General features: G+C 43.0%; 2 protein-coding genes across 2 annotated transcripts; both read left to right on the top strand.

The window, feature by feature from the left end:
- Positions 1 to 361: 361 nt before the first annotated feature.
- On the top strand, positions 362 to 11,859 carry LOC115826635 (cell wall protein DAN4-like; the record flags this gene model as incomplete). The annotated part of the gene is made up of 5 exons (XM_030790514.1): positions 362 to 409; positions 2,165 to 2,206; positions 9,881 to 9,964; positions 10,751 to 10,837; positions 11,689 to 11,859. Coding segments are annotated over 5 exons (432 nt in total), but the record flags the coding sequence as incomplete, so codon positions are not given.
- Positions 11,860 to 12,630: 771 nt separating this feature from the next.
- LOC115826632 (intestinal mucin-like protein) lies at positions 12,631 to 21,136 on the top strand. Its single transcript, XM_030790512.1, has 18 exons — positions 12,631 to 12,654; positions 13,665 to 13,843; positions 14,178 to 14,415; positions 14,630 to 14,813; positions 15,462 to 15,672; positions 15,911 to 16,086; positions 16,339 to 16,408; positions 16,747 to 16,847; positions 17,390 to 17,421; positions 17,666 to 17,843; positions 18,384 to 18,488; positions 18,718 to 18,758; positions 18,875 to 18,997; positions 19,270 to 19,368; positions 19,526 to 19,654; positions 19,845 to 19,884; positions 20,374 to 20,497; positions 20,929 to 21,136. Exons 1-18 carry the CDS (start codon positions 12,631 to 12,633, stop codon positions 21,134 to 21,136), a joined length of 2,262 nt encoding a protein of 753 aa, XP_030646372.1.
- The last annotated feature ends 6,570 nt before the right edge of the window (positions 21,137 to 27,706 follow it).

The raw sequence follows: 27,706 nt of genomic DNA, 5'->3' as shown, positions 1-27,706 counted from the left end.
ATATTCCACTGTACAGACAAGCACCGAATCGACAGTGACATCACCCTTTACAGAAGAGGTGCTCACAACATCAGAACATACAGCGACAACAGGTCCATCAACGGCATCGCCTGGTCCTTCTACATCCTCATCTGCACCAACAACAACAACACGGTCGACGCCTACCCCATCAACAACAGCCGCGTCATATACAACAACTGAAAGCAGTCCTACAACCACCGGCCATACCGCAGGGACAACCACCGTATCAACAGCAACACCAACAATTACGGAGAAGACTAGTACAGTGACAGAACATTCTACTACCCCAGGGGGATCAACATCAACAGCTGGCAGTACTACATCCTCAGCCATAACAGCAACAACAACAAGGTCCACTCCAACTCCAACAGCTGAAATCAGCACAGCAAGCCAATATTCCACTGTACAGACAAGCACCGAATCGACAGTGACATCACCCTTTACAGAAGAGGTGCTCACAACATCAGAACATACAGCGACAACAGGTCCATCAACGGCATCGCCTGGTCCTTCTACATCCTCATCTGCACCAACAACAACAACACGGTCGACGCCTACCCCATCAACAACAGCCGTGTCATATACAACAACTGAAAGCAGTCCTACAACCACCGGCCATACCGCAGGGACAACCACCGTATCAACAGCAACACCAACAATTACGGAGAAGACTAGTACAGTGACAGAACATTCTACTACCCCAGGGGGATCAACATCAACAGCTGGCAGTACTACATCCTCAGCCATAACAGCAACAACAACAACAAGGTCCACTCCAACTCCAACAGCTGAAATCAGCACAGCAAGCCAATATTCCACTGTACAGACAAGCACCGAATCGACAGTGACATCACCCTTTACAGAAGAGGTGCTCACAACATCAGAACATACAGCGACAACAGGTCCATCAACGGCATCGCCTGGTCCTTCTACATCCTCATCTGCACCAACAGCAACAACACGGTCGACGCCTACCCCATCAACAACAGCCGCGTCATATACAACAACTGAAAGCAGTCCTACAACCACCGGCCATACCGCAGGGACAACCACCGTATCAACAGCAACACCAACAATTACGGAGAAGACTAGTACAGTGACAGAACATTCTACTACCCCAGGGGGATCAACATCAACAGCTGGCAGTACTACATCCTCAGCCATAACAGCAACAACAACAACAAGGTCCACTCCAACTCCAACAGCTGAAATCAGCACAGCAAGCCAATATTCCACTGTACAGACAAGCACCGAATCGACAGTGACATCACCCTTTACAGAAGAGGTGCTCACAACATCAGAACATACAGCGACAACAGGTCCATCAACGGCATCGCCTGGTCCTTCTACATCCTCATCTGCACCAACAACAACAACACGGTCGACGCCTACCCCATCAACAACAGCCGCGTCATATACAACAACTGAAAGCAGTCCTACAACCACCGGCCATACCGCAGGGACAACCACCGTATCAACAGCAACACCAACAATTACGGAGAAGACTAGTACAGTGACAGAACATTCTACTACCCCAGGGGGATCAACATCAACAGCTGGCAGTACTACATCCTCAGCCATAACAGCAACAACAACAAGGTCCACTCCAACTCCAACAGCTGAAATCAGCACAGCAAGCCAATATTCCACTGTACAGACAAGCACCGAATCGACAGTGACATCACCCTTTACAGAACAGACGCTCACAACATCAGAACATACAGCGACGACAGGTCCATCAACGGCATCGCCTGGTCCTTCTACATCCTCATCTGCACCAACAACAACAACACGGTCGACGCCTACCCCATCAACAACAGCCGCGTCATATACAACAACTGAAAGCAGTCCTACAACCACCGGCCATACCGCAGGGACAACCACCGTATCAACAGCAACACCAACAATTACAGAGAAGACTAGTACAGTGACAGAACATTCTACTACCCCAGGGGGATCAACATCAACAGCTGGCAGTACTACATCCTCAGCCATAACAGCAACAACAACAACAAAGTCCACTCCAACTCCAACAGCTGAAATCAGCACAGCAAGCCAATATTCCACTGTACAGACAAGCACCGAATCGACAGTGACATCACCCTTTACAGAAGAGGTGCTCACAACATCAGAACATACAGCGACAACAGGTCCATCAACGGCATCGCCTGGTCCTTCTACATCCTCATCTGCACCAACAACAACAACACGGTCGACGCCTACCCCATCAACAACAGCCGCGTCATATACAACAACTGAAAGCAGTCCTACAACCACCGGCCATACCGCAGGGACAACCACCGTATCAACAGCAACACCAACAATTACGGAGAAGACTAGTACAGTGACAGAACATTCTACTACCCCAGGGGGATCAACATCAACAGCTGGCAGTACTACATCCTCAGCCATAACAGCAACAACAACAACAAGGTCCACTCCAACTCCAACAGCTGAAATCAGCACAGCAAGCCAATATTCCACTGTACAGACAAGCACCGAATCGACAGTGACATCACCCTTTACAGAAGAGGTGCTCACAACATCAGAACATACAGCGACAACAGGTCCATCAACGGCATCGCCTGGTCCTTCTACATCCTCATCTGCACCAACAACAACAACACGGTCGACGCCTACCCCATCAACAACAGCCGCGTCATATACAACAACTGAAAGCAGTCCTACAACCACCGGCCATACCGCAGGGACAACCACCGTATCAACAGCAACACCAACAATTACGGAGAAGACTAGTACAGTGACAGAACATTCTACTACCCCAGGGGGATCAACATCAACAGCTGGCAGTACTACATCCTCAGCCATAACAGCAACAACAACAACAAGGTCCACTCCAACTCCAACAGCTGAAATCAGCACAGCAAGCCAATATTCCACTGTACAGACAAGCACCGAATCGACAGTGACATCACCCTTTACAGAAGAGGTGCTCACAACATCAGAACATACAGCGACAACAGGTCCATCAACGGCATCGCCTGGTCCTTCTACATCCTCATCTGCACCAACAACAACAACACGGTCGACGCCTACCCCATCAACAACAGCCGCGTCATATACAACAACTGAAAGCAGTCCTACAACCACCGGCCATACCGCAGGGACAACCACCGTATCAACAGCAACACCAACAATTACAGAGAAGACTAGTACAGTGACAGAACATTCTACTACCCCAGGGGGATCAACATCAACAGCTGGCAGTACTACATCCTCAGCCATAACAGCAACAACAACAACAAAGTCCACTCCAACTCCAACAGCTGAAATCAGCACAGCAAGCCAATATTCCACTGTACAGACAAGCACCGAATCGACAGTGACATCACCCTTTACAGAAGAGGTGCTCACAACATCAGAACATACAGCGACAACAGGTCCATCAACGGCATCGCCTGGTCCTTCTACATCCTCATCTGCACCAACAACAACAACACGGTCGACGCCTACCCCATCAACAACAGCCGCGTCATATACAACAACTGAAAGCAGTCCTACAACCACCGGCCATACCGCAGGGACAACCACCGTATCAACAGCAACACCAACAATTACGGAGAAGACTAGTACAGTGACAGAACATTCTACTACCCCAGGGGGATCAACATCAACAGCTGGCAGTACTACATCCTCAGCCATAACAGCAACAACAACAACAAGGTCCACTCCAACTCCAACAGCTGAAATCAGCACAGCAAGCCAATATTCCACTGTACAGACAAGCACCGAATCGACAGTGACATCACCCTTTACAGAAGAGGTGCTCACAACATCAGAACATACAGCGACAACAGGTCCATCAACGGCATCGCCTGGTCCTTCTACATCCTCATCTGCACCAACAACAACAACACGGTCGACGCCTACCCCATCAACAACAGCCGCGTCATATACAACAACTGAAAGCAGTCCTACAACCACCGGCCATACCGCAGGGACAACCACCGTATCAACAGCAACACCAACAATTACGGAGAAGACTAGTACAGTGACAGAACATTCTACTACCCCAGGGGGATCAACATCAACAGCTGGCAGTACTACATCCTCAGCCATAACAGCAACAACAACAACAAGGTCCACTCCAACTCCAACAGCTGAAATCAGCACAGCAAGCCAATATTCCACTGTACAGACAAGCACCGAATCGACAGTGACATCACCCTTTACAGAAGAGGTGCTCACAACATCAGAACATACAGCGACAACAGGTCCATCAACGGCATCGCCTGGTCCTTCTACATCCTCATCTGCACCAACAACAACAACACGGTCGACGCCTACCCCATCAACAACAGCCGCATCATATACAACAACTGAAAGCAGTCCTACAACCACCGGCCATACCGCAGGGACAACCACCGTATCAACAGCAACACCAACAATTACTGAGAAGACTAGTACAGTGACAGAACATTCTACTACCCCAGGGGGATCAACATCAACAGCTGGCAGTACTACATCCTCAGCCATAACAGCAACAACAACAACAAGGTCCACTCCAACTCCAACAGCTGAAATCAGCACAGCAAGCCAATATTCCACTGTACAGACAAGCACCGAATCGACAGTGACATCACCCTTTACAGAAGAGGTGCTCACAACATCAGAACATACAGCGACAACAGGTCCATCAACGGCATCGCCTGGTCCTTCTACATCCTCATCTGCACCAACAACAACAACACGGTCGACGCCTACCCCATCAACAACAGCCGCGTCATATACAACAACTGAAAGCAGTCCTACAACCACCGGCCATACCGCAGGGACAACCACCGTATCAACAGCAACACCAACAATTACAGAGAAGACTAGTACAGTGACAGAACATTCTACTACCCCAGGGGGATCAACATCAACAGCTGGCAGTACTACATCCTCAGCCATAACAGCAACAACAACAACAAGGTCCACTCCAACTCCAACAGCTGAAATCAGCACAGCAAGCCAATATTCCACTGTACAGACAAGCACCGAATCGACAGTGACATCACCCTTTACAGAAGAGGTGCTCACAACATCAGAACATACAGCGACAACAGGTCCATCAACGGCATCGCCTGGTCCTTCTACTTCCTCATCTGCACCAACAACAACAACACGGTCGACGCCTACCCCGTCAACAACAGGAATATCAACACCATCGGAAATCAGTTCAACACAATATTTCACGACAACACTTGGAACTGCTTCTTCCACTTTTTCAATAGTAACAGGAAGTACACGTTCAACAACCCGGTTTACAAGTCAGCCACAGATAATTGTTACAAGTACAGCAGCAACTCCATCACCCTTTACAGAACAGACGCTCACAACATCAGAACATACAGCGACAACAGGTCCATCAACGGCATCGCCTGGTCCTTCTACATCCTCATCTGCACCAACAACAACAACACGGTCGACGCCTACCCCATCAACAACAGCCGCGTCATATACAACAACTGAAAGCAGTCCTACAACCACCGGCCATACCGCAGGGACAACCACCGTATCAACAGCAACACCAACAATTACGGAGAAGACTAGTACAGTGACAGAACATTCTACTACCCCAGGGGGATCAACATCAACAGCTGGCAGTACTACATCCTCTGCCATAACAGCAACAACAACAACAAGGTCCACTCCAACTCCAACAGCTGAAATCAGCACAGCAAGCCAATATTCCACTGTACAGACAAGCACCGAATCGACAGTGACATCACCCTTTACAGAAGAGGTGCTCACAACATCAGAACATACAGCGACAACAGGTCCATCAACGGCATCGCCTGGTCCTTCTACATCCTCATCTGCACCAACAACAACAACACGGTCGACGCCTACCCCATCAACAACAGCCGCGTCATATACAACAACTGAAAGCAGTCCTACAACCACCGGCCATACCGCAGGGACAACCACCGTATCAACAGCAACACCAACAATTACAGAGAAGACTAGTACAGTGACAGAACATTCTACTACCCCAGGGGGATCAACATCAACAGCTGGCAGTACTACATCCTCTGCCATAACAGCAACAACAACAACAAGGTCCACTCCAACTCCAACAGCTGAAATCAGCACAGCAAGCCAATATTCCACTGTACAGACAAGCACCGAATCGACAGTGACATCACCCTTTACAGAAGAGGTGCTCACAACATCAGAACATACAGCGACAACAGGTCCATCAACGGCATCGCCTGGTCCTTCTACATCCTCATCTGCACCAACAACAACAACACGGTCGACGCCTACCCCATCAACAACAGCCGCGTCATATACAACAACTGAAAGCAGTCCTACAACCACCGGCCATACCGCAGGGACAACCACCGTATCAACAGCAACACCAACAATTACGGAGAAGACTAGTACAGTGACAGAACATTCTACTACCCCAGGGGGATCAACATCAACAGCTGGCAGTACTACATCCTCAGCCATAACAGCAACAACAACAACAAGGTCCACTCCAACTCCAACAGCTGAAATCAGCACAGCAAGCCAATATTCCACTGTACAGACAAGCACCGAATCGACAGTGACATCACCCTTTACAGAAGAGGTGCTCACAACATCAGAACATACAGCGACAACAGGTCCATCAACGGCATCGCCTGGTCCTTCTACATCCTCATCTGCACCAACAACAACAACACGGTCGACGCCTACCCCATCAACAACAGCTGCGTCATATACAACAACTGAAAGCAGTCCTACAACCACCGGCCATACCGCAGGGACAACCACCGTATCAACAGCAACACCAACAATTACGGAGAAGACTAGTACAGTGACAGAACATTCTACTACCCCAGGGGGATCAACATCAACAGCTGGCAGTACTACATCCTCAGCCATAACAGCAACAACAACAACAAAGTCCACTCCAACTCCAACAGCTGAAATCAGCACAGCAAGCCAATATTCCACTGTACAGACAAGCACCGAATCGACAGTGACATCACCCTTTACAGAAGAGGTGCTCACAACATCAGAACATACAGCGACAACAGGTCCATCAACGGCATCGCCTGGTCCTTCTACATCCTCATCTGCACCAACAACAACAACACGGTCGACGCCTACCCCATCAACAACAGCCGCGTCATATACAACAACTGAAAGCAGTCCTACAACCACCGGCCATACCGCAGGGACAACCACCGTATCAACAGCAACACCAACAATTACGGAGATGACTAGTACAGTGACAGAACATTCTACTACCCCAGGGGGATCAACATCAACAGCTGGCAGTACTACATCCTCAGCCATAACAGCAACAACAACAACAAGGTCCACTCCAACTCCAACAGCTGAAATCAGCACAGCAAGCCAATATTCCACTGTACAGACAAGCACCGAATCGACAGTGACATCACCCTTTACAGAAGAGGTGCTCACAACATCAGAACATACAGCGACAACAGGTCCATCAACGGCATCGCCTGGTCCTTCTACATCCTCATCTGCACCAACAACAACAACACGGTCGACGCCTACCCCATCAACAACAGCCGCGTCATATACAACAACTGAAAGCAGTCCTACAACCACCGGCCATACCGCAGGGACAACCACCGTATCAACAGCAACACCAACAATTACGGAGAAGACTAGTACAGTGACAGAACATTCTACTACCCCAGGGGGATCAACATCAACAGCTGGCAGTACTACATCCTCAGCCATAACAGCAACAACAACAACAAGGTCCACTCCAACTCCAACAGCTGAAATCAGCACAGCAAGCCAATATTCCACTGTACAGACAAGCACCGAATCGACAGTGACATCACCCTTTACAGAAGAGGTGCTCACAACATCAGAACATACAGCGACAACAGGTCCATCAACGGCATCGCCTGGTCCTTCTACATCCTCATCTGCACCAACAACAACAACACGGTCGACGCCTACCCCATCAACAACAGCCGCGTCATATACAACAACTGAAAGCAGTCCTACAACCACCGGCCATACCGCAGGGACAACCACCGTATCAACAGCAACACCAACAATTACGGAGAAGACTAGTACAGTGACAGAACATTCTACTACCCCAGGGGGATCAACATCAACAGCTGGCAGTACTACATCCTCAGCCATAACAGCAACAACAACAACAAGGTCCACTCCAACTCCAACAGCTGAAATCAGCACAGCAAGCCAATATTCCACTGTACAGACAAGCACCGAATCGACAGTGACATCACCCTTTACAGAAGAGGTGCTCACAACATCAGAACATACAGCGACAACAGGTCCATCAACGGCATCGCCTGGTCCTTCTACATCCTCATCTGCACCAACAACAACAACACGGTCGACGCCTACCCCATCAACAACAGCCGCGTCATATACAACAACTGAAAGCAGTCCTACAACCACCGGCCATACCGCAGGGACAACCACCGTATCAACAGCAACACCAACAATTACGGAGAAGACTAGTACAGTGACAGAACATTCTACTACCCCAGGGGGATCAACATCAACAGCTGGCAGTACTACATCCTCAGCCATAACAGCAACAACAACAACAAGGTCCACTCCAACTCCAACAGCTGAAATCAGCACAGCAAGCCAATATTCCACTGTACAGACAAGCACCGAATCGACAGTGACATCACCCTTTACAGAAGAGGTGCTCACAACATCAGAACATACAGCGACAACAGGTCCATCAACGGCATCGCCTGGTCCTTCTACATCCTCATCTGCACCAACAACAACAACACGGTCGACGCCTACCCCATCAACAACAGCCGCGTCATATACAACAACTGAAAGCAGTCCTACAACCACCGGCCATACCGCAGGGACAACCACCGTATCAACAGCAACACCAACAATTACGGAGAAGACTAGTACAGTGACAGAACATTCTACTACCCCAGGGGGATCAACATCAACAGCTGGCAGTACTACATCCTCAGCCATAACAGCAACAACAACAAGGTCCACTCCAACTCCAACAGCTGAAATCAGCACAGCAAGCCAATATTCCACTGTACAGACAAGCACCGAATCGACAGTGACATCACCCTTTACAGAACAGACGCTCACAACATCAGAACATACAGCGACAACAGGTCCATCAACGGCATCGCCTGGTCCTTCTACATCCTCATCTGCACCAACAACAACAACACGGTCGACGCCTACCCCATCAACAACAGCCGCGTCATATACAACAACTGAAAGCAGTCCTACAACCACCGGCCATACCGCAGGGACAACCACCGTATCAACAGCAACACCAACAATTACGGAGAAGACTAGTACAGTGACAGAACATTCTACTACCCCAGGGGGATCAACATCAACAGCTGGCAGTACTACATCCTCAGCCATAACAGCAACAACAACAACAAGGTCCACTCCAACTCCAACAGCTGAAATCAGCACAGCAAGCCAATATTCCACTGTACAGACAAGCACCGAATCGACAGTGACATCACCCTTTACAGAAGAGGTGCTCACAACATCAGAACATACAGCGACAACAGGTCCATCAACGGCATCGCCTGGTCCTTCTACATCCTCATCTGCACCAACAACAACAACACGGTCGACGCCTACCCCGTCAACAACAGGAATATCAACACCATCTGAAATCAGTTCAACACAATATTTCACGACAACACTTGGAACTGCTTCTTCCACTTTTTCAATAGTAACAGGAAGTACACCTTCAACAACCCGGTTTACAAGTCAGCCACAGATAATTGTTACAAGTACAGCAGCAACTCCATCACCCTTTACAGAACAGACGCTCACAACATCAGAACATACAGCGACAACAGGTCCATCAACGGCATCGCCTGGTCCTTCTACATCCTCATCTGCACCTACAGCAACAACACGGTCGACGCCTACCCCATCAACAACAGCCGCGTCATATACAACAACTGAAAGCAGTCCTACAACCACCGGCCATACCGCGGGGACAACCACCGTATCAACAGCAACACCAACAATTACGGAGAAGACTAGTACAGTGACAGAACATTCTACTACCCCAGGGGGATCAACATCAACAGCTGGCAGTACTACATCCTCAGCCATAACAGCAACAACAACAACAAGGTCCACTCCAACTCCAACAGCTGAAATCAGCACAGCAAGCCAATATTCCACTGTACAGACAAGCACCGAATCAACAGTGACATCACCCTTTACAGAAGAGGTGCTCACAACATCAGAACATACAGCGACAACAGGTCCATCAACGGCATCGCCTGGTCCTTCTACATCCTCATCTGCACCAACAACAACAACACGGTCGACGCCTACCCCATCAACAACAGCCGCGTCATATACAACAACTGAAAGCAGTCCTACAACCACCGGCCATACCGCAGGGACAACCACCGTATCAACAGCAACACCAACAATTACGGAGAAGACTAGTACAGTGACAGAACATTCTACTACCCCAGGGGGATCAACATCAACAGCTGGCAGTACTACATCCTCAGCCATAACAGCAACAACAACAACAAGGTCCACTCCAACTCCAACAGCTGAAATCAGCACAGCAAGCCAATATTCCACTGTACAGACAAGCACCGAATCGACAGTGACATCACCCTTTACAGAAGAGGTGCTCACAACATCAGAACATACAGCGACAACAGGTCCATCAACGGCATCGCCTGGTCCTTCTACACCCTCATCTTCACCAACAACAACAACACGGTCGACGCCTACCCCATCAACAACAGCCGCGTCATATACAACAACTGAAAGCAGTCCTACAGCCACCGGCCATACTGCAGGGACAACCACCGTATCAACAGCAACACCAACAACTACTATTAGTTCTACATTTTCATCTATATCATCAACAAAAGAAAAGTCCACTTCAGTTTCTCCTGCCCCGGAGTCATCAACTGCAGTCACATCCATCTTGTCGTCGAATGGAACAAGCATTCCATTTACAACAACAGTTTTGTACTCTTCCAGCGGAACAACTACAGGTTTCATTACCACAGCTACAAGTCCCAGTACCACTTTGTGTTTCTGCACAGTCAATGGACAGCATTATTCACCAGGTAAGCAGCTGCTCAATTTACATTATTTAATTTCCATTGTTTTTACCATTCTGTATACTTAATGGATGTAAGATAATGTTGCACTCATAAATATGTTTGAAGCAACAAACATACTGATGCCTTTATCCTGAGCAGTGTTTATCCAAAAAAAACTAATCAAACAAGCAAAGAAACAAACAGTGTAGTATTATTAGATTAGAATATGACATAACGTATCTTATGCTTGTTTACATCCTGCATATTTTTTCGGACTGTATATTGTAATTAATTCTTTTCTGTTTTTTGGTAATGTTCATTTTTAATTCGACATGTTTGTGCAATGACAGCATTTGCAATTCAGAAATGTTTTAAAATTTGTATCCAATGCTTCAAGGACATGTTACCAATACAGGATTAGTACAGTATTTTGACCTCTTTCTGTGCATTTACTTTTTCGGTGCTTAAGCACAATCCATGTAATTTTCTCTCCTCAACGTCGTTCTTTATTTCTCATGCCCACAGGAGAGACCATATTCGATGGAATACATATTGGCTCCGGTATTTGCCTGACTATGATCTGCTCAGATGTTTGTGAGACTCAGAATAGCACATTTCCTTGCTCATCTACTCCTACGCCTACCACATCTTCATCTTCCACATCTTCATCGTCTACATCTTCATTGTCCACACCTTCATCTCCCCCTCCACCCCCACCCGTTGTCCCAGAATGCCCAGAATGGCAGAAAAAAGTGAGTATTTTCTAATGGACCTTACCTAATCCATGTGTGTACTAAACAGGAGAAAGTAGTCAGCAGCATTAGGTTAGCGTTAGAGCCCGACCAATAAATCGGCGTGCCGATATTATCGGCTGATATGAGTTGATTGTAGACAAATCAGTATCAGCGTTTATAACGGCCGATTAATGGCAGTAAAAAAAGAGACAGAAGATGGATCCTTCAACCATGTTGACATTCATGTCAGCCATGCCTGGTTTGCTGCTGTAACATGAAAGCCGGTACAGTCACTCAAACATCAAAATTACGTTTAACGTTACGGTAGTCAAGTGGTGTAGGCCAAGTTGTTGACAAACTTGATTGTAGGTTTATTCATGAAACAGTGTGGCAGTTCTAGCGAGTAAACAAACAATGGTCCTGTCATTTCTCCCTCGTCACTTCTAAAAAAGTCTCTGGCAACATTGCTTACAGCAGCTTTTAATGCTGTCCATTGCTAAATTAGGTTACCGACAAAGCTAGCAAATGCCATGATTATCAGTGGAAGACTGCTACGTTAATGAGTGTTTAAACTGTAGCATTTAGCATTTAGCAGTGGTATATATCTGTGACTTGCATGTCTGTAGTTATAGTTGGTGCATTGAAAATTATTAAGCCTGAAGGAACACGTAAATAAACGTGAGCTGAACAAGTATCTAACATGGCTTTATAGCCAAACAAAGTTATCTAGCTTCTCTTTCAAACGTGAAGCTCGAAATCCCAAAGTCACAAGTCCTCGATATGACAATGACTACAGTCAGCAGGTGACTGGTAGGAGGATGAGGGAGGATGCCATCCCCCTTGTTAGAAAAATGTCCAAAATCCATCCTCCTTGTTGAGTTAACACCCCCCTGTATACCCAATAGAGTAGCGTCAGTGACCACTGGGCCATCCCTCCGTTGGCCACTGGGCCATCCCCCTTGTTAAAAAATAACAATTCACCTACTGACTACAGTCATGTAGTATTAGATGCATTCAAGAGCAGCATTTATTCTAGGTCACTGTATCGGTTTGCTTCATTATTTATCAAAACTTTAATATATTTTGCTGTACTTTTGTTCAAAGCACTATTTATCACAATAAAACAAGTTTTTTTATACTATAATATGTCATGTTATCTTGGTGAGGACTCTTAAATAACTACATGTAACAAATGTTAGGGAAAAACTTTTTTTATGTTATGTGTTTCTGGAACCCCCCCCCCTCCCCCCCCCCCCCCCCCCCCCCCCCAAATATCGGTTGATATATCATTATCAAATTTTTAAATCATCAAATATCGAAATCGGTGAAAATTCCTTTATCGGTCGGGCTCTAGTTCGAATGAATTTACAAATGCTTACAGATTTTAGATTCACAATAGATTATTTGGGATGATAAGTTTCTATTCTGTGGACTCCTTCTGGGCTTAGAACAACACTGTTTATGTATCTTTGCTCCTTGGACAGGCTATTTTTCATTCTGTTGTGTAGTAAAATAGTGTAGATCTGATCTCTTGGTCATTCATACTGTACATTCTTAGGGTACTTTGACTGACTTCAGCTTTTATGTTAGCCACTAGACAGAAGTTCCCTAAAAATATAGCCACAAGGCAACATACATATTAAACATTCCAGAAAGACGTTCTGGACATCCTGGAAGCCTAAAGTATCAGGATGCCTTGGTGTCTCCTTCTTCTTCTTCTGTGCTATACATAAATACTTTATATTTTATCACACCTTGTATCAATCCAACAATATGACAGTGAGACCCGTGTGACTTGCAGACAGTAGTTCGAGACTTCAGTGCACCCTCTGTTTTTTCTCTCCTACCACAGCAAAACGAAACCTTCTGGCTGTGTAACTGCACGCTGGCCAGATGCATCGAGAACAATGTTGTTGAGATTATTTCATATGAGTGTCCGTCACTGGAGCCAATCAAATGTGCTAATGGGAAGCAACCAGTCCTGCTGACTGATGAAATGTCCTGCTGCCCGTACTATGCTTGCGACTGTGAGTTAGTGACACAGCCCTTATGCTTTTGCTACTGTAATCAGTCCCTTACATGCTGATAGTAAGTGTTACATGTATAAAAATGTGTATTTCATTTGAAGTAATATGATGAAAATATATTTATAATTGGCTTGCTTTTTGATGAAGGAAGGCCTGTTAAGGAGGATCGTGTCTAAGCTTGTATCTTAAAACTAACAGCAGCTTCATGTCTGTTTGATTTCTAGCACTATTTCTGTCTCACTGCACAGGTCTTAACCAAAGTGGCCCATCTATAATTTAAACATGCTTTGGCATGAAAAAGCCTTGTTGCTGACAACACTTTCTCTTTTTGTAGGTAGCTGTGAGGGCTGGGGAAGTTCTCACTATATTACAAATGATGGGCTTACTTACAGCTTCCAAGGAAACTGCACTTATGTTCTGATGGAGGAGATCACACCACAATACAACTTAAAGATCTATGCCGATAATTCCAATTGCGATGGCACCCAGTCTTCGTCCTGTGCTCGCTCCATCATCGTTGATTACAACTCGCAAGCCTTTGCTCTTAAGAGCATTCAGGGAGGTGCTGAGCTACAGGTGAGATTTTCTCAAGTTGTGTTCGTGTCGTGTTTTTGAACTTAAGCCACAGTGAAATATGAGCTGCTGTTCCATAATCAGTAGACCAATTAAAACACAGATTACATCCTCTATGTAATATGCAACAAAGTGCCTATTTTTAACAACTTTAAATGTCAGACACGGTCATTAACATACCTTGTTTTTATTTTCTTTTTTCTGTTGCTTTGCTCAGTGTTTTTTGGGTGGTACGCCTCAGACACTGCCTTTTGATAATAATGGCGTGACGGTTCTGAACACTGGCGTGTACTTGGTTCTGGAGATAGCGAAGATTGGAGTTGCGGTGACATATGGAGCGACTGAATTTCAAATTGACCTCCCATACCAGTATTTTGGAAACAATACACAGGGACAGTGTGGTAAGGGCATTGGCTCTGTGAATTCTCACAATATTGCTCTGTTGGAACTAAGGAGGGACGCAATACGAAGGAGTAAATTGACACTCAGTCTTATTGCAATGTCTGCTTATGAGGTATTAGGAATCCGACTGATGCACTGATTGTAAGTCGCTTTGGCTAAAAGCGTCTGCCAAATGCTAAATTGTAAATTGTACATTGTAAATTTATGGATATGACCTTGGTTATATCAGGGTCTACCAGAAAGAAAAAATGGTAATGTCTACTTCTTAAAAAGTGTACCAGCTGTGCTACTTATGCCATACTTTACCTCCTCAAAATAAAGTAGTTTTATAAATTTACCTCAGAGAACAACAATTTGCTGGTAAGAAGTTACAGAGGAGTTATACAGATTATCTGCAGATTATCATCAGGACATTTTGATTTCTTTGCAGCTCTCAGAAAAAGAACATATTTAGCTTGACATTTAACTCTTCTGTTAACATGAAGCAAACTGCCTCTTCAACGTTTAAACCATATTAGTTCTACCATACTCGTGCTGAAACTTTTGTATACGCTTACCTGAAATAATGAAGACAGTGCGTTGTTGCCGTAGATACAAAGTGAAGTCCTCTAAAGGCTTTTCAATGGAGGTGGCTGATGTTCTTTCAGGTACATGCAACAATAACCAAGCAGATGACTGCATGCTACCTGACGGACGGCTGGTTGAGAGTTGCTCTGTGATGGCTGACTACTGGCAAGCCACGAATGTGTATAATCCTGACTGTCCAGTGCCGCTAAGCCTGCCATTCAACTTGCCAAAACCTGTGCTAATAGAGCAACCCTGCACCACCAACTCAGTCTGTCATCTACTGAGGAGCAGGTGAAGGACCCTAGCTGTTGCCACACACACACACACACACACACATACTCACTGTCAGTCACTCATACAAAAAACAAAAGAAAACAAAACCAAAAACAACACAAAAACACAGAGCAAGGGTTTCTTTGCTGTCATATTTTACGTTAAAGATTAAAGATGTTAAAGATGGGATACTAATTCACTTAGCCAAAGAACCCCAAACATGTGATGCTCATGTCTTTTGTTTTTATTTCTGCAGTGTATTTGAGGAGTGCCACCAGTACGTGTCTCCACACCGCTACTATGAGGGATGTTTGTTTGACAGCTGTCACATGACAAACCCTGCAGCAGAATGCACCAGTCTCCAGACATATGCTATGGCTTGTGCCCAATTTGGTGTTTGCATCCACTGGAGAAACCACACCACCATCTGCAGTAAGATCACAGACACTAACCATGTCAACACTCATACATATCCAGTAATGCTGCATGTGTAACCACACTGAGAGATAAAATGTCAAATAAAGGCATAATTAATTCGATCGGATGACCATCAGAAATGTCACAGGGCATGACAAGACAAATCTTACTCGGATGTAGAGTACGGACCTAACTGCTTGTGCACTGCAGTTTGTGTCAGCATCTGAACATGTTTCTGAGAGCCTCACTTCTATAACATCTCCACAGCCAGCGACTGCCCAGTGGATAAAGTCTACTCACCCTGTGGCCCTGTGGAGCCGCCCACTTGTATGGACAGGTACAATTCCTCCTCCTGTTTTAACACCACGCCGCACAAGACACAGGCTCATTCTAAAACTCTTATGGTTCCCAGTGGACGGGGAAAAAAAACTATGATTTTGGGTTGTTTACATGTGTGTGAATAATCTAAACTGTTTACCAAGTTTTATATTCAATTGCTATGAGCAGGCTTGCATTGTTAAATAATATATGTTTTTTTTTCACATGATTTTTTTTCACTGATTTGCTGCTAGTCTAAGTAAAGACACGTTGTATAATGGTGTGATAGAAAAGAAAAGTGTGTCAGATGGATAGAATAGATAGAATGACTGGCTCACAGAGTTTCTCTTTTAACAGCCCCCACCATATTCCTGTGGACAAGGTTATAGAGGGCTGTTTCTGTCCTGAGGGCAAGAAACTCTTCAGCAAGGAATCAGGCCTGTGTGTTGACAAATGCGGTATGTGTCTAAGTGTCCAGAGAGAGAGAGAGAGAGAGCTCATTGCAAAGGATTTATCTCTGTGTAGCTGTGTGACTCTTAAAGATATGACTGATAACTTATTTTTAAAGGAGTAACAGGACTTAAAAAGGTAATTTTTTTTTAGGTGAAATTTTTGATGTGAGTACATTTAGCCTTAAGAACCAACCCAAAGATTTTTGATTCTCTCACTATACATTGTTTATTCTTGCTCTCTCTCACGGTATGTTAACAAGCCCATTATCTTGTAAAGCAGCTTTGTGACAAACTCTGTTGTATAAAGTGCTAAAGAGTGCCCTCATGTCCGTAATACCCTCTAGCACTCCCTTTTAGCTATGCTGTAATAGTGAGTCTTGCTGGAGTCCCTGCCTGCACTCAACATGCGATGTACATTGTCCTTTAACCATTATGTGGCAATGAACATATCGAACAATGTCTCTCTCTCTCTCTCTCTCTCTCTCTCTCTCTCTCTCTCTCTTTCTCTCTCTCTCTCTCTCTCTCTCACTGTGTCTCTTGCTTTGCAGGATGCTTGGACCCAGCTGGTGTTCCACGAGAGGTACAGTAGTGTCCTTTCAGAACTAAATGGTGTCAGCATTGACTCTGTACTACAATTAGATTATTCATACTCCAGCCTGCAGAATGATAGAACAAGCTACAACCACTGTGGTTCAGTCACTCATGTTTGTGATGTTTCTTAAATGAATATTAATGTATGTTTGTATTAATTAGAGTGATGCTCATAAAACAGTACTTAGCAGGACTTTGACTCGTTTTGTCTGATCTGTTTGTTTGAATCGTAGTTTGGGGAGAGGTTTACACATAACTGCCAGGAGTGCATTTGCATGGAATCCACTAAGACAGTAATGTGTAAGGCTAAAGAGTGTTCCACAGCAGTCCCACCCATCTGTAACAGTCCTGGCTTTGTCACCATCAATGAAACCAATCCTGAAGATCCCTGTTGCACCACACTCTCCTGCCGTAAGAGCTTTCCTCAGTCCTGATTTATTTTGAATCTGAATCTGAATTTGAATTTGAATTTGAATTTGAATTTGAATTTGAATTTGAATTTGAATGTGAATTTGAATTGGAACTGGAATTGGAATTGGAACTGGAATTGCAATTGGAATTGGAACTGTCATAATTCGTTTCTCCCATTTGTAATCAAATTACTTTATCAACTTCTATTGAAATTAAGAGTTGGTGATAACTGACGTAAAGTTTAGATGGTGCAGAGTATAATGGCATTTTGTGAATTTCTGTACAATAATGTTTTTTACCTTTGAATGGTCTGCATTCATACACTGAGTGATTGAGTGCTCCTGAGTGACAGAATGTTGGGTGATTTAGAATGTCCTCAGAATGTTAACAAGTTTTACTGTTGGAATTTTCAGTGTATAATGACAAGCTTCAGATGGTTATTTAGATCACTGTACAATGCACAAGCACTGAGGTATCTCTGTGTCTCTACTCCATTCTCATCTCTCATTAGTTACCTGTATGTCCCCCTTGTGCTTATAGGCTGTGACAGCAGTTCTTGTCCAGTGGTTGACAGCTCATGTCAAGCAGGTTACCAGCCTGTTCTCACTGTACCTGAGGGAGAGTGTTGTCCTCAGTTCACCTGTGGTAATCTATCATGCTTTTATTGTGTTGAGCTAATACTCTTTCTTTGTTCTGGTTTTTTTATCCTGATTTTGGCTTCTTTTCCAGAAATTGTTCAATATTTGCTACATTTAATTCTCCCTTGACCTCTTATCTCTCTCTTTCTCTCTCTGTCTCTGTCTCTTTCGCTATCTCTCTCTCTCTCTCTTTCTGTCTGTGTATGTGTGTGTGTGTTTTAATACAACACTCTCAGAGCCCAAGAAAGTCTGTGTCCATGAAGGCGTGGAATATCAGGTAAGTCTCGTCCATTATTATCACCTTAGAATTTTAAAATACCGACCAAAGTATGTCGCAAAATAGGAAGTTTCAACCTGTGTTCTCAATCCTCTAATCCGACCGTGTGCCTCCAGCCTGGACAGACTGTGCCTCTATCGGAGTGCCAGGAATGCTCCTGCAGTTGGAATGTGGATCCTGAAACTCAGCACTATCAGATCGAGTGTAACTCTGTGACCTGTGATGTGCAGTGTGAACCTGTGAGTGTTGCAATGCTACTGTGTCATCTGTCATCTAGTCCCAAAATGCTATGAAAAAAAAAAAATCTTTACATCGCGGTTGCAACGATTTATTTATGGGGAAACTGGAATAGAACTGGAATAGAACTGGAATAGACTGAAAAAATACACAATGTCATATATTCATTTGTTTCCTGTTTATCTTTATCTTCGTGCTGTTCACCATAACTGTCTCTGTCTCTCTTGTTTTCTGTCTCTCTCTCTTTCTCTCTCTCTCTTTCTCTCTCTCTCAGGGTTTTGAGTATGTGAGGTCAGACTCAGATAAGTGCTGTGGAAAGTGTGTACAGACTCATTGCATCATGAACAAAAATGGCACAAAAATGTTCTTACAGGTGAGTGCACAGATAGATCAAAAGATCAAAAGATCTTTTGATGATTATGCTGTTCATCAATTATGATGCAGATTACAGATTACAGATACAGACTCACATATATACACAATTGTGTAATCAAAGTAGTTAATTATATAACGCGATGTCTTTCTTTTAGCATGGAGCTGTGTGGTCTCCTCCTGGAGACACCTGTGAGCGTTACACCTGTACACACATCGCAGGTTCATTCATAACCACAAATTACCAGATCCGCTGCCCGCCTTTTGACCAGAGCAGATGTCAACCTGTGAGTGTTTCCCATGCTACAACACTACGATGTCTAACAGCCACTGAAAACAATTTCTGAGCAGCTTTTTACATAAAAAAAAAAAAAAAAAACATTTTAAAGAACCGACTCAGACACAAAAATGTCCCTACAGATATACACATTTGTTTTCTCAGATTTCTAAAATCTTGCATGGTGCTTTGTTTCTCAGGGTACAGTCCAACTTGCTGCAGACGGATGCTGCAAAGTTTGTGAGTATTGCCGTGACTCTGTTGACTACTTTGGACTTGCGGTTCTAAAAGACAGTTTCTGTGCTCTTGCTTAACTCTAAAAGCACTTTTTAGGGAGGTTTCTCCCTCTAAGGTCACAGTGAACAATATGTAAAAATGTATAAAAAAAGTGAATGAGATGTAGAGATTAAGCTCTCTGTAATCCACTAGTATTAGCTCAATCCTATTCACACAAACACACGATTTTGTGTTGATTGTCATTTGTAAGTTAAACCAGTTTAAACATTTGCTTCTTAAACCCCTATGACTAGCATTTTAATTCAATTAATTTGCCGGCTTTCTGAGGAATATTTTCACTGAAATCACAGGAGCAGTTGCTTACAACCTGTTTGGAACAAGAACATTACAACAGAGAAAAGCTTGTTTGATACACCAGTATGTGAGAGGGTGAGACTTGAACAAGTGTGTCTTTGTGTGTGTGTGTGTGTGTGTGTGTGTGTGTGTGTGTAGGTGTGGAGAAGGAGACTGGCTGCAAAGTGGAGGCTGTTGTGGACTACATCATACACAACAAGTGCCAATCAGAAGAGAAGATAGCTCTGACGTATTGTCAGGGAGACTGCAATAGCTACAGCAAGTGAGTACAAACACACATACACATACACATGCACGCGCACGCACACTTACACACACACACACACACACACACACATGGCTTGGCTCTTTGTATACACAAATTTCACTTTAATAAGTAATTTATATTATTGTCTATGTTCTTTGCTTTATTGATTTGTCATTTATATATTTTAGATTTGTTTTAATTATGAAAAAAATATGGAGTTAAATACACACACACACACACACACACACACACACACAAACACACACAAAAGCCAATGATATCCATCAAAGTCTTTTAACACTACAACTGTCAATTAACAATTCTCTCTGTCTCTCTCTCTCTTTTTCTCTCTCTGTCACTCTCTTTCACTCTCTTTCACTCTCTCCTCTCTCTCACCTCTCACTCTCTCTCTCTCTTTCCATCTCTTCCTCCATGACTCCGCGCAGGTACTCTGAGCTGGGAGACTCGTCCTGTAGCTGCTGTCAGGAGTCTCACTCCACCAACCGAACGGTGAACCTGCGTTGTCTGAACGGGGATGTGGTGCCTTACACTTATACCCACGTGGAGGAGTGCAGCTGCAGTGTGACCTCCTGCCACAAAGCCACCTCACTCAGCTCCCGCAGGAGACGTAGCCTCAGACTAGCAGGAGTGTAATCTCTATCGGCAACCAGTAACATCCCCGCAACTCAGGCAATGAGCTATGGTACTGAGACAACAACCCAGACACTGAGACTGATACTAATTTATATTGCAGTTGACTGTAATTTTTACTCTTCTGCAGAGAGTAGTTTCTATTTCAGTACTGTTTTAATTGTCTATCCTTTTTGGTTGAGTTTGTAAATGTATTTCAAAATTTAAAATTGAATTTCTTCTGTCTAATAGTAAATAAATGCAACTTAAAAGCACTTAAATGGTGGGTGTAAATTGTAAATTTATATAAGTATGCATACACTAACGCACACACACTCACACATTTTGAAACACCGCTTTAGGCCGTAGACAGGATGGCTTCATAGCAGTAATAGTTTCAAAATGCCACTATGTGTCAATATTAATCCATTAGCATCTTTAAAATTTATACATGGTGGTATATCAAATAACTTGTTTATAGAGCTGTTTTCAGATGAAAGTATATGAGAAAACAAAATGGTTCGTTTTTCCTTATGGTTTGATCTGGTTATATTTCTGTTGAAATAACAAAAACACGATGCACATCTTGTCTACTACTTTTTACACAACTGTCAGCCCAGTTGAAAGGTTTCAGGAGTGAACTAGGAGGACAAAGTATCATTACACAAAGCTGACAGTAGGTTCGCTGCAGACGCATAACATCAAAGGGAAACCATGAACAAACAGCCAAATTTGCACAGATAGATGATTAAACTCAGTGTGACAGCGAGAGGCGGGGAGTCTGTGAAGAGTAGAGTGTTTATTGAAGACAAAACCCAGGATCAAGTCATAACAATGGGTAGGGGCTTAGTTCACAAGAATCAGGTTTCACACAGGTAAGACAAAAGAACAAAACCAGGACATGGACCATGCTCAAAAAGACTTGAAGGAAGGAGAGACCCGGCGAAGCTCTGGGTGAACAAAGGGGTATCTGTGTAGGGATCTCCATGAGTTCTTGATAAACAGTCAATGAGTTGTCTGAGCCAGTGAGCAATGACATATTTGTATATAGGTAAATTTATTTATATAAACCAAATACCTATAAAATAATTATTTTGTTCTTACAGTGCAGTTACTTTGAGAGCAATACAACATGAACAAGTTGTTATTCCCCATAAATATCTGTAAATGAAACTCACATTCAATCACTGAGGCGGAATTATCAAACTGTAATTTGAGAATCTCTCAGATTGAACAGGAAAGAGATGGTTGCAGATATAGAGACGTAAGTAAACAGTAATCACATTCCCCATGACAATTAATATTCAAACATAAAAAGGTTTTGATCCAGATCAGAAGTGAGACAAGCTACAATTCTAAACACAGATATTCAGTCTCATTTTTTGATCTGTTGGTGTGTTATTATTGTGAAAGTCTCACCTCTCTGTGTTTGTGTCAGTTGATTGGTTGATCATGATTAACCAAACTTGGTCCTGATTTTTAGCTGACCCACTTTTGCTTGCATTGTCCTTTGAGCACAAGGGTACTCACCTGCAACTTTTTAACAAAGACCTGTTTGCAAATTGAACGATTTCACAACCCAGGTTGCATAATGAACAGGGATGATCAAAGTCTGCTACTTTGGATTGGCTTCTAGATATCACAGAAATGAATGGTGCACCTTCGGAGAAGAACAATGTGTTTTTTGTCAAAGGTGTGTTGTAGATTATGCAGGTTACGGGTTTTTGTGCACCAAGCTGTTGTTTCAGTGTAAAAAATGCATGTGGAAATTTAATTTAATTCATAATTTGCCTTGTCTTTAGTTTGCAAAATCAAGCATTGACTAAGGGTGTTGACTGTGAAAGCACATTTTGAAACTGTTGTTTATCTTGTAGGTTTAACAGGACAGGGTATGAATAATGAAGACAGTGTGAATCAACAGTCAATACACACAGTACTGACGGGAAAGAATACACCGTTTGTGAATTCCGTGACAGGACAGTCATATAATGTGTACACTGTTTCCACCCTTTGCATCAGAGGTGTCACTGCTCATGATTAATGATGTGTCGTCTGGGAGCACACATAACCACTAGGCCCAGGAGCAGTGGACCGCACACCTGCACACAGGGGATAGGTGGGAGTTAAGTGCCTTGCACAAGGGCACTTCAGCCATGGATGTTTTCCTGCCAGTCCTGGAAATCAAACCAGTGACCTTTCGGTCACAAGCCCGCTTCTCTAACCATTAGGCCAGAGGCTGAATGTGAATATGCTTGAGTCCTTGAGGTCAGAAATTCCATGAAAATATCAACAAAGCCTTTTCTGAAAAGTTCACACAGTGTAACACAGGTGCTATATATGATGACATCATTTCCTGCCCCCCCCTCATTTTTCTTTATGCTCACAATGCTTCCAGTCTTGTCCTGAACCAGTTGTATGACACAATAACAGGACCCATTCATTCACTGGGTCACACTTTAGCATGTTTGTTGAAAGAAAGCCCCAGTATCAAACTATCTGGCTGCCGGTTGTAATGATCGGCCATTCATTCATTCATTCATTCATTCATTCATTCATTCATTCATTCAGTCTCTAGGCCACTCATCCTAAGTAGGGTTGCGGGTGGTGCTGAAGCCTATCCCAGCACTCACTGGGTGAAAGGCAGGACGTCAGTCCATCGCAGGGCCTACTTGTGTCCAGCTGAACTATATGAACTTTCCTGAGAAACTTGTGAGGATCAATATCCGGATCCTTACACAATAGGTATGAATGTCTGTGGGAAACATGCAGAATAAGGGAAGTCATATCTCTTTACCACGCTGATAAATAACAATGAAACTTTATTGAATCATTTCCTAGTGTTCTAACACCATTCAGGCCATGTTTCAGTCCCTCTCTGGCATCACCCATATCCTACTTTGCACAGACTCTTAGATTTTGTCACCAGTTCACATATATGGGATCTGCTTCCAAAGGGTCATATACAACACTCCATCTTCAATCATATGAATTTTAACAATTGTGCTCTATGTTTTCCTAAGAACTGTAAAATAGAATTTCGGTTTGAGTTACTAACGTACATTACAAGACAACACAAATGTCATCATCAGACATCCTCAGGAACAGGGACTCTGATGTGCGAAAGTACAGATCTGTCGTAAAGAAGCTACCATTTTCAAACACACCAAAAAACAGGCAATATAAATGCATCCTATGGAAATGTTATGTTGACATGCAGGAATGTGTGTATATTTTCACTCATTTATTTTATATGAGAGCTGTGTAGTTTCTCAGCTGATGTTTGGTTTCCCCCTTTATTCGGTGAAAAGTTCTGCAGAACGGCCTTAAGGTTCTGAATAATATGTCTGTAATTTAGAAGAAAAGGTGGATTGTTATGTGAATTATGCGTAAAATTATAGTATAAAATTATGTGTGAAACATTGTGAAAATCTTTGAACACTTTTAGTCAGGTGATTCAGAAACGTAGATGTTTAAATAGACCTGAGATACGAAGGCTGCTTCCAGGGACTGGATTAAAATATATTTTCTCAAATGAGAGCATATGTGTTATTCTGGGGTGTAAAACCGTTTGTATCACAGAGTCTATTTTCCTGACTGTGCTGTATCTGGTCTCAATATCTCATAGTAAATTACAAAAGCATGTGAATGACTGAATTTCATGAGAGATTTCAAATGAAGATTTACAATGTCCGCTCTTTGTTTAATTTGCATCTGTCATCCTCCAAACACAAGAGTACACGCTTGCATCACTGACTTGTCATCTCAAGGTGGAGAGGTCTAGCATCAACTAACTTTGTGGATTGTGAAACTGCCCTTTGAAATTATTAATATATCCTTCAGTTGAAACAGGATATGAGGACTAAGTAAACAGTCACTATACATAGTGCAGAGAAGAGCAGGCTGCTTGTTAAACTGCAAGACAAGACAAAATGTGTATATGTAATATATGTGTATATGTGCACCACCGTTCTAAACCCCCCCATGTCTGAAGTAGAGTATTGTAACATAAATAACAAATTTCATCAAAAAAAAATCAGCTGCAGATTAGGAAGAGTTTAATTCATCTCAGTATTAAAGATATTTATGCCGGTTAATTTAGAAGCACCAAAATCAAGTAAGCTCAATTTTTCTATCATTTATTTAGTTTTAAATACAGAGTGACACTCAAATGTTTATATATATTTTATATACAGAACAACATTCAAAAAGACCTCCGTTATAAGTGTGTATAAGTATATAAGTGTGTACATTCTAAGTGTAAGTGAGGCTCAGGTGGTTCGTTGTTCTCAATACTTTATGCACTGTGAACCTACATCTGTTCAGCAAAACTACAGACACACTGTAATTACTTTAACAAATGCTACAACACTGTTGGGCTATTTCAGCAAACGACTTAATGCTTACATCAACTTTACGCAGAACATTCTTCGTGGAAACTCTTTAGTCCACAACTTGTAAATACATGACCCACAACGCTAGATTCAAGTGACATTTCTCCAGAATCAATATTTAATCAATGAGTTAATCCAAATAGCATCTTAGGTTTACACGTAGTACTAGGATGTTTAGTTTGGAGGAAGAGACAACTGTGGCTCATGGCTTTTGGAGAATTTTGGACCTGAGTAAAACTGAAATAGTCAGAGGAAAGCGCGGAGAAGAGCAGAAATGAAAGTTAAGACAACTGAGCACGAAGGAGTGACAAATCGGATGAGTCTGACACATTAACTGTAGAAGGAATAAAATGGTAATTTAATTTCCGTTCCAGACTTTTCATTCACTTAATTGAATGAAAGTTCCTGGCTGTGTAATTTACAGACCAGCCAGTATCCACAGTACATTACAGTAGATCACATTTCACTGCAAACATCAGTGTGTAAATGATGTGAAGCAAAATCAAGGGCAATTAAATCTGTCCTGTGCTTTACATAAGCGGAAATTCCTGCCTTAGGTGCCCAAATATAGCAGCCTATATGTTCATTGTCTGAAGAACTGTCTTTGACATCACCGAACATGCAGATGATCATGCTGCTGACCACCACATCACAAAAATATGTTGTATTCTCCGATTATGAATGTTTGATGAAGAGGAAGGAAGGAGGAAGATGAAGAATACTAGCAAAAATGTATTTATTTATTCATTTACCGAACATGCTTTGAGTGTGATATGTTTACAATGGTTTGACTGATATATTTATATGTCGTTTGTCTAGAAATGTTTCATTTTGTGTGTAAAATTTCACAGAATGATCTAAATGTTCGTGTATGAGTTGTTTTGAGGAAACAATATATTGTTTCAAGTACTGTATATAAAATATTTAGGAAATCTTTGTGCTTTTGATGATTTGATTAAGGTGATTAAGGTCTGTTCATTTTCCCATATGACGTTTCCAGTTTGATCACACAGCTCATTTAATTTTTATCAGTTCTTAATGCTCAGCCTGGCCAGAGGAGGATGGGCTCCCCCCGGCTGAGTCTTGGTTCTTGCCAAAGTTTGTTCCTCTTGTCCACTTCATTTTAGGGAATTTTTCCTTGCCATTGTTGCCTTGGGCTTGCTCACTTGGGGTTTAGGCACTGATCTCTGTAAAGCTGGTCTGAGACCATTTTAATTGCAAAAAGTTCTGTACAAATAAACTTGAACTGAATTGAATTGAATTGAATTGAATTGAATTGAATTGAACTGAATTGAATTGAACACTCAAAGTGAGCTACAGGTATAATGTTTCTGCATGCAATTATTACATGATTATTTAAATTTGATAGATGTATATATCATTATTAGATCAGAATTTCTGAGAAATGTGGATCTTGTAGGGAAATGTGGATCTTATTTAGAGAATGTTTTATATCTTGTGAATGGGAAATGCTACCAAGACACAGGTGTGTGTACTCTTTTTGGAGCTCCCTCTAAGTACTCCACCCCTTCACCATATTGAATATTCAAGCAAACCTAAGTCCCCATATAAAAAGCAGGAGCAGGGTGTGAACAGCACACTGAGAGAGAGTCTACACAGGACTCCCACATTCAACATCAGCCTGGTCACCATGGGGACCAACGAGATGACACCCGTATGGATGCTGAGATGGGCTGTATTTCTAATTGGACTGCCATCATCACAAACAGGTTTGCATTTTCATATGTGTCAGTAAAATTATGCATATGTATACGTTATCATGTTTTCGCAAGGGAACATGCCATATTGGGTGGGTGTGCTTTGTTTATTTATCACAAATTTGTTAAGCGAAGTACAGTCAGAAAATAATTGGATTTTGTTTTTCAAAAAAGAAAAGAACAAAAGGAGTTTTCACTCGTTGTGAACATGATCATTTCTGCAATTTTAAATTTGTTTTTCTCCATGTTGTCTTTTCCCTCTAGTCATTATGATGAATCCAGTCCTCCTGAAATCACTGTCATTTTCTGCAGGTAACAGCTCTGGCTCTGTCATTCTATAATCCCGACAAAACACAAAATAATTTCTTTTTACACTTTAAACAGCAATATTCCTCACTGTTTACATGTAATCTATGATAATCCATGAGAACATCATTGTGATTTTATTTGGCTATATTGTAGTCTCAGCAGCAAATAATAATTTA

The sequence above is a fragment of the Chanos chanos genome, chromosome 13 (genome assembly GCF_902362185.1).
Source record: "Chanos chanos chromosome 13, fChaCha1.1, whole genome shotgun sequence".
Taxonomy (NCBI): domain Eukaryota; kingdom Metazoa; phylum Chordata; class Actinopteri; order Gonorynchiformes; family Chanidae; genus Chanos; species Chanos chanos.
The sequence above is the reverse complement of the archived record's forward strand: the minus strand, read 5'-3'. Positions and strand labels throughout refer to the sequence as shown.

What these genes read in the sequence shown, in the direction of transcription:
- LOC115826632 (XM_030790512.1), top strand. Translation starts at nt 12,631, where the DNA reads ATGAGGGAGGATGCCATCCCCCTT. An exon ending in TTGTCCTCAGTTCACCTGTG is followed by an intron (nt 18,489 to 18,717) that starts GTAATCTATCAT and finishes CAACACTCTCAG; the next exon opens with AGCCCAAGAAAGTCTGTGTC. An exon ending in GCACAAAAATGTTCTTACAG is followed by an intron (nt 19,369 to 19,525) that starts GTGAGTGCACAG and finishes TCTTTCTTTTAG; the next exon opens with CATGGAGCTGTGTGGTCTCC.